General features: G+C 30.1%; 1 protein-coding gene across 1 annotated transcript; it reads right to left on the reverse strand.

Annotated features, from left to right (window-relative positions):
- Window positions 1–309: 309 nt before the first annotated feature.
- On the reverse strand, window positions 310–4,699 carry NAC35 (transcriptional factor NAC35). The gene is given in 3 exon segments (NM_001248972.1): window positions 310–807; window positions 1,565–1,839; window positions 4,500–4,699. Coding segments are annotated over 3 exon segments (912 nt in total). The 5' UTR covers window positions 4,666–4,699; the 3' UTR covers window positions 310–336.
- Window positions 4,700–8,795: the final 4,096 nt, after the last annotated feature.

An 8,795-nucleotide genomic window follows, 5' to 3' on the forward strand; every position in this document is an offset into this window, starting at 1 on the left:
CAATATAAAGGTAGAGATGCAATGATCTTGATAAGATCTCAGTTCAACATCTAATTTAACAAGAAGAAGAAAAAAAAATCATCCACTAACTAAAATTAACTACAAATATTTATAAGTTTCGATTACAAGTCCCATTTTCCTAATATATTGGGACACATCATGGATGGGTATACATTAATAGCTAAAACACCACAAGTAAAACATAAATATTCACCATGACTTAAAACAATGGATTGATTTTATCTTCCCCCTTAAGCATTTTTTTCTAGGTTTTTTTCTTCATTTTTTTTCCCATGGTGGCACAGGGGAAGAGGGTTTAAGGACTGAAGTCCCACATCAGTAATTGTTCCACATGTGGGGCATCCCCACTTCAGATAAGTAACTCTCTGAACTTCCTTCTCCTAAGCTTGGTGACCCTTTTAGGCTTTGGTTAAGTGGATTCCTTTCCATCTTTGTGATCTGATTCAAAACAGCTTTTAACATTTTTCTGTCACATGATAAAGGGTCTAAGCAATAACCCAAATTTGGTGCTCCTCCATATGCATTAGTTGCATGGTTGGCAGGTAACTTAGGCTCCATAGTGGCCATGTGGTTGAAAATGGGGCTTGTTTGGTTCTGAGAGAAAATGGAGAAGCAGGGCACTTGCTCAAACTCATCTGCATGGGTTTGAGTTTGGTCAAAACTTATGTAAGAGTCCATTAATGCAGGAAGAGATGAAGATCCTGTGTCCTCATAGCAGCTACCCATTCTAGGTTTGGCTGAAACTTCTCTGTTTTTGTAGAACACCCTACACAAAACCCAATCTTCCTGCATGTACACAAGGTGCAAATATTTTAAGATAAGGTCATCAATTAATATTGGATGAAGCAAAAAGTTAAGAAAGTGAAAGGAATGCAATATGATTGATCCTATAATATATGCCATGTTCTCAACACAAGCAAAAAACCTTTACACTTGGAAGAATTTGGTGCTTTCATAGGCTTACATAAGTGTGTAATAAAAAATTCCTAGAGGATCTTCTTAGGTAAGCTACCCAATATATCTTATGTAGTCACAATTTAGCCAATAGCCAGGTGAGACAAATTTGGTTTCGGCACAGACCAGAAACATATTCCATAAAGTCAAAAGTCCTTAAATTTTTTATTGCAAATCACTAGTTGCCTCCCTGATTCATGCAAAGGAAACCAAACAAGGCTAGTGCCAAAAGTCTATATATAAAGTAATATTATATATATTGACCATTCAAAGTGGTTAATGGAAAAACAAATCCCTCATTACTAACTCGTTTTGGTCCAATACACATTGGAATTTTATGTTATCATAACATAACATAAAATACTTTAGATGAATGCATATAATTGAAATATGTTAAGGAAACTAAGAAGTTAAATCCTAAGTAAATAAAAAAGTTTTTTATACTATTATCCAATTACAAACCATCACATTTAATAAGTTTGTCGACTTTTTCAATAATTAATTTAAAAGGCATATCAAATATGATTTATGATAAGTTAATATTAATGGTGTATAAAAATTAAATTCATAAATGCTTTGGTATGTATACCTTGGAAGAAGAAATTTTTGGAGGTCCATGAGGTCCTTCAATTCGAAACTCATGCATGACCCACTCAGTTTTATTTCCTTTGGGTGCCCTCCCTTGATAGAACACCAAAGTCTTCCTCATCCCTACAAGGGTGCCCTTGCGGAGGATAGACCTGTCCTTCCCTGTGGCCTTCCAATACCCTGAAGCAGTGGCACGATTTGTGCGTAGCCCTGTTGCATACTTACGGTCTCTTTGTGTATAGAAATACCACTCCTTCCCTCCCACACAAGCTGTTTCTGCACAACCATTACAATACAATATTGTTATGATTAAGAATCTCGTGCTTCAATTACATATATCATTGCTAAAATAATGTGGTATGTTTTGTGTTCTAGTCAATTATGACTAGTTAAAAGCAATTGTTCATATTAACAATATTACGTTACTATATAAGTTGAAGAAAATAAGTGATTCAAGTATACCAGTATCATATATATGCAAAAGAAGGGTCTGATTAACTTTTTTTTTGGTGATATATGATCTCTTGATTTCAGTAAGATGAGGCACATGTGCAGTTAGGTCAATAAGGCGTGTCTTGTGTTGAAGTCAACTATGACTAGTTAAAAATAACTGTTCACATTAACAATTTATCTTTTGTTTAATTTAATCCTAAAAAATGTTCATGGCTTTCTTTACTTTGTCTTATTATAAGAATTGAACATTTTGATTATGGAAACAGGGAAAGAAAGAATAAAGAAGTTATATTCTACCAATTGTATTATATAGACTTTGAGATTATTTTAGAAATACACATATATAATAAGAAGAATCAGAGTACAGTTTAAAGAAAAATACAAAAAACAAATAGTTCTTGATGGGAGGCAATTACTATTATTTGAGTGCAAATTATTCTGGTTACTATTCGGATAGGCCCCTATTTATAACTAGCTGAATTCTTCCATTAACTGTTCTTGTTTCTTCTGATTTGCCTATCCTTATCAGTTTCTTTTCATATATGACATGCTTATATAAAATACAAAACTAATTATGGTGATTTCATAATCAAACAGTTGATATTATTTCCAAAATAATGTAAACTATGAACCCATGGCCTAGCACACCAAAGCAATGTTGACCCAATATATCAGGCCTAGAAATCTTTTTTGCCCTTGTTGATATAAATTTTTTAATAAGCATCTCAATAATTATGCAGATATTTTGAGTATTTTTTGTTTGTTAAATATTAAAAGGGAAAAATGTTTAAAATTTAAAAATTAAGAATGAAATAAATCCTCTTCTTATTCAGTAAAGTAATAGTCGTTTCAAATTATTATCCAACGAAGGGGGAAAAAACAATTATCAATAAGGACAAGATAGTTAAAGAGGTGTAAATTTAATTGTCTTTGTTTATGATGAGTAAAATCTCACAGTATATTTGTTTTTGACATGAAAGTACAATAAACATGGTGAGATCCAGCTAGAATAGTGATAAGGCTTGAGAGTTCCATCACTTTAACACGACATGTGTAAGGGGATGAGATGTTCATGTGCAGTGTGTTGTTGCAATGAAAATCAATATTTGAATTATTGTGGTGGAAATCACTGTCAAACTCTTTATAATAGGACAAGATTCAATAAGTCAATTTATTCCAAACTGAAAAAAAAAAAGAAGCTATGAAGGTGATATATATCTTCCATTAACCGTTAGATAGTATTACAATATTATCGCATATAGCCACATGTACATGCATATACATGATTTTTAGAACTTCCCATTCAGAGTTGCCAACCTAACTGTGTAGATCCCTTTCATGGGTATGCATATTTGTGTACATGTTATCCATATTCACATTTCATAGCATTAATTAATAATTATTATTAAGTACGGATGAAAAATTATTTTTTATTAAAACAAAAAATAATAATGATTTCCAATATATATAATTTTTATTATTATAAAGTACAGGAGTGCAGCCACCTGTACCTATCTGTGTGAATGTGGCTGGGGTTGGAATTAAAGTCATGACCCACATGAAAATGCAGACTGAAAATAGTGATATGTGTTCTCAATTATTCAATTACAAGGAAGAAAATATTCAATTAATATAGATCATACATCATAGATGGAATTATTGATCCCAGAAAAGAAAGAAAAAGAGATTAAAGAATAACGGTTTTGATCTTGCTCTTTCATTAATTGGCATGTATATATAAAGCAGCGGAATCAAAATATCATATCATAGCTAATAATTATTGGCCGGGTTCAAGTTCAAAGAATCAAAGCTTCATGGACTCATCTACATGACATATAATTCTAAGACATTAGGATTAAGGTATGGCCTACCAAAAATGGAATTCAATATAACTATCAAAGTTTCAATTAATTTTCTGATGAATTGATTTGCAACAATGAAAGCTTCTATAATGTCTCATTAGTCACAGAGATGACAGGTATCATAATTCCCCATCAAAGCACTCACAAGTGCACGTATAGATTGGGATTTATACTAGCCATTGCAGTTGTTATCATCACCTCACCCCCACATAATCAATTTACCCCTCATCATGCTTTCAAACAGAACAAGAATTCAACACAAACGAAAGTAACAACTCATTTTCTACTTTGCAAACCGTAATAGGAAACTGAAATATTGGATCAAGCATGCTGCATGTCCATTATTAGTCTCATGTGGGGTGCCTTTGGCTTTGAGTGTGAGATGATGAAAAAACTACAGGAAATTTCTGGCTGATCAATTACCCCCCAAATTAATTTTATTTATTTATGAGAAGAAAATTTAAAGTATAAATTGTGTGAGATTAATTTCCAAAGATAGTGAACTCTAATGGTCATATATAGAGAAATTGAGAAACATGTCATGTATGTATAAAACAATAATTAAATTTATATTAGAGAATGCATGATATGAGGGGAAAGAGTAGGCACTATATTGCTCACCAGGAATATCCCATGGCTCACACTTGTTAAGGTCAACGTTTATCATGAGAAGGGAATCATTGTGTGCCACCTTCTTCATCAAGTAATCACACACAAGTTCTTCATCTCTTGGATGAAACCTGAACCCTGGTGGCAGCTTTGCCTCTACCATGCTTATGTTGCTCATTTTTCCTTCGATAAAGGTAATAAAGGTGAAATATAAGAGATGAAGAAAAAAAGAAAGATGATAATAGAGAAAAAAGAAGTTCAAAGTTCAAGTGAGAAATTTTGAGAGGTATAATAAAGGGAGAAGGAGAAGAAAGGAATATATATAAATGTGGGAGGGATCACAAGTGGGTAAGTCAACATGTAATTGCTTGCAAGGAGGGAGGGTAGACTTGTCATTGAGTTGTGTATCTCCAGTGAATGATGACGTGCACAAACCAATCACTGCCAACTCGTTGATTTGTACCCGTAATTCTTTTTTTTTTTTTTGTACAGAAACTTTTTTTTATGGGCAAAAACCTTTTGACAGAATTTGTACCTCCAATTCTAGGAAACTAGTTTATTTCCATATCTTATGAGATTAAGAAATATTAAACCTTATAAAAAAAGTTAAATATTGAAAATTATACTTTATTGCATTTTAATTTTTTAATATATGTTTCTAATTATGGATTAAAATTTATTGAGAAGTAACAAAATGATAATGTATTTTTTTTATAAAGAATATATGTATTTTATATGAGAGACAATTTTACTCCAATCGAATACTAATAGAATTATTATTAGTAATAAGAATTTTCTTTTAAATATTTAGTATAATTGTATATTCAAGAATCAAACTTAAAATCAGTAATTAAATTGAAATAATTTTATCTTAATTAATCTACATATTGTATAGTTAATTATCATATAAATCTCAACATTATTTATAAGTTATATTTATAGGTTGATATTTTTTAATAAATTTTACTAAGATTATCTTAATAGTGATGAATTTAGGTAGCTTGTGTGGAATTCTAGATTTCAATTTCAAGTATAAAAAAATGTGGTGTTGTTAATAAAAGTAAATCTTATATATAAATGATAGATATATGATGTAAAAAAACTAAGGTAAATATCTCTCCCTTAGAATGTCTCCAAAAAAATCTCTCTCTTACTCAGAGAGATAAACATTAAATTTCAATTAGACTTTAACATATTTAAATTTAACACGATTACTATTACGCATACATTAATTTCGGATGGAGAAAATAAGATAATAATTAGAGAGTTGGCACAAGAAGCAGCCAGTCTCAAATCAACACACAGAAGGAGGGGAGGGTTCACACAGATGATGAGAACTGACATAGTCATTTATTTTAATTTTTGTCCACTTGTGCATGATCTCTCTCCCCTCTATTAATTTATTTATTTTGTTCTCTGTTTTGTTATTTATCTTTGTCATGAATTAATACATTTTTGTTTTGTACAAATTCTTTGCCCAAAACTAGCAATATATAATCTCTACGAACCCATGTCTCTCTCTCTCCCCCTTCTACTTTTTAATTGTATTCATATTGGTTGTTGATAAGCTGGCATCCATAGGAATTTTCTTGAATGGCCTTTATTTGGAACAAAACTATATATGAGTCATTATATTCATTAATTTTGTTCATGGGCTATGGACTTATGGTGAATAATTTATATATAATGAAGACAAATTAAGGAAACGCATAGCCTAAAGAGTATTTTGTTCTGAAATGTGATAGGAGGGCCGGGGAGTTAGGGCGTTAGGTGATCAATTTAGTCATAAGATTAAAATAATGGATAAACACGAACACTAATGGTTTGATTGATTGATGATTAATTCAAATCTTGCTATTAACCCAACAGTTGAAAAGGGTCACTCCTCCTAAATTCTTTAAATCTAACTATTAGAAAATGTAACTTAATTAGGCATGTGATATTAGAGGGTTATAAATTCAGATTCTCTTATGAAATGGAGTAGAAATTATATTCTCCATTTTCAAATAAGTACCATTTTGGTGATTTTTAAATTACATGCCACTTTTCAATATTAGATGTGTGTTTAGTTCAACATGTTTTAAAAAATAATTATTGTTTTACTACTTTTTTTAAAAATTGAAAATAAGAAAAAATATTGTTCTCAAATATCCATTGAGAAAATATTTGTTGTTTTTATTTATTTTTTCCTTCTCTTTCTCTAATCTAGTGTTCCTTTACCCCCTCCAAATACATACTGTTCAGTCATTTTTATTTTTTTAATATATACAATATTTAAAGGATAAATTTGGTCCTATGATTTTTTTCTTAAAATTTAGAATTTCTTTAATCTTTGTATAATATTTTAAATAGATACGTATTTCAAAATGAAAGTAGTTCTAGTTTGAGCAACTCTTGGGAACGAGAGAAAAATCAATACCAAAAGATTGTGTTTTTTATATTCGTAAATTAAATAAACTAATTTGCTGATATTACCCACCAGTAGGTTGAATAGAAAACCTTTTGTTTCATTTAAAACTTAAAAGGACGTACGAAGATTTGAAAATGTTTAAATACACATAATTTTTTTACAACAAAAATGCTCCATCAGAACTTTTAAGGTAATTTAAGGAAATTACCTTTTCCATTTTGAATATTCACCACGTATTGAATACATATATATATATATATAGAATTACGGTTAAGAACTTAAATTAAAAAATTACAAATAAAATAAAATGCAATCATTTTGGATGCGTTTTGGGAAAATAGTTTATATTATTTGAAATTTAAATAATTAATTTTTAACTAAATTTTCTTTACTGTGTTCTTAACTATAATTATTAACCTAGGTTATTGATGTAGAAGTAATTGGCAAAATTAATTATTGAACTAGTTTCTTTTTTTTTAACTGAATTACTGAACTAGTTGAAACTGGCTTGTTTGTATATATTTTAAATATAAATTGTATTTTCTTGGACTAAAATATATTTTAAGGTAATTAATTTTAGATTTATTTTAGTTAATTTTGAATTCTTATCATTTCTATATTTCAAAGACCAAATAATTTATTGAAAATAAAATAAATTGTGTAATTAATTAATTAATTGTAGAGAAAGGGATGATGATTTCTTGAATTAAAATGGGAGGAATTTTGTTAAAACCATAAAAAAATGAAAAGGGAAATAAGTTATACAAAAATAAACACGATAAGTTAGTGACCGTAAAATTATTTACTAAATACTTTTATTTTAATTGAGTAAATTTGTAAACAAATATCAACATTTATTTATATAAATGATAAGAATTTGTGTCTCTTAATCAAGTGATCCAGCCTCGTAAGCTTATGTATGTTTAGAATCTCTCATAGAGACTAATTACTACTTTTCAATAACTAACATTTCATACAATATCATTGTCAAAACAAAATATAAACAAATTAAATAGTCATAAAATAGTTAAAAACTGAAATGTCTAGTAAAGCATAAAAGTATAACCTTCATTTTAAGCCTTAGTACATGTTAAATTCCTCATTATGCCATTGAAGGTTAGATGCTAAAAAATGTTAAATGTAGTATATATATTTTCTGAATAATTGTAGATAAACTGGGCATGTGAGGGCTACATTTATCGAACTTGCCAGTGCAATGCATAAAGTAGCATGTGTATAGTAACCGTGAAAGAAAAACCCTACCTTGCATGAATAATCCAATCAGAAGTGACACCTTGACAATATTCACTTGGGTATAGTAGATTCAAACCAAATGGAAAGTTGCTTCATATATGCTCTCAAACTAGCTAGTACCTTTGGTGTGGTAGGATTGTGATCATGAACATATAGGCCAGGTGGATCCAGCCACACGTGAATTTTATCGTCAATGCAACTAATTTATGTGTTCCTCCAAGTCAACTTAATTGACAATTTCCTGCTACCCTGATTTCAAATTCAATCCATTAACAGAGTTAGAGGAGAAAATTGCATGTAGGTAATATAATTAAAGTCGTCAAGAAAATAGGGATATTGATGGAGTAATATATAATAATAACAATGGTTGAAAAGAGGCACACATTCATGGGGTAGACTAAAACCGTATGGGATGTCACAATCATGTAAAAAACAAGGAGAGTGGAGAGTAGGGAATTTGATGACAACGTTTGGCAGATGAGGCAATTGGTGGAAATTTTGACTATTTCAATTTTTATTTTTATTTTTTTCTGGTTAGGTAAATACAGGTTCCCCATTTTTAGGTATTGAATTTCGGTGAGAGGGTCACGTGTGTGCCATAAATGTCTCCATGGAAAGGGGGGTGGCGGCTAGTGTGGCCTTCT

This window comes from Glycine max, chromosome 15, assembly GCF_000004515.6.
Source record: "Glycine max cultivar Williams 82 chromosome 15, Glycine_max_v4.0, whole genome shotgun sequence".
NCBI classification, from domain to species: Eukaryota; Viridiplantae; Streptophyta; class Magnoliopsida; order Fabales; family Fabaceae; genus Glycine; species Glycine max.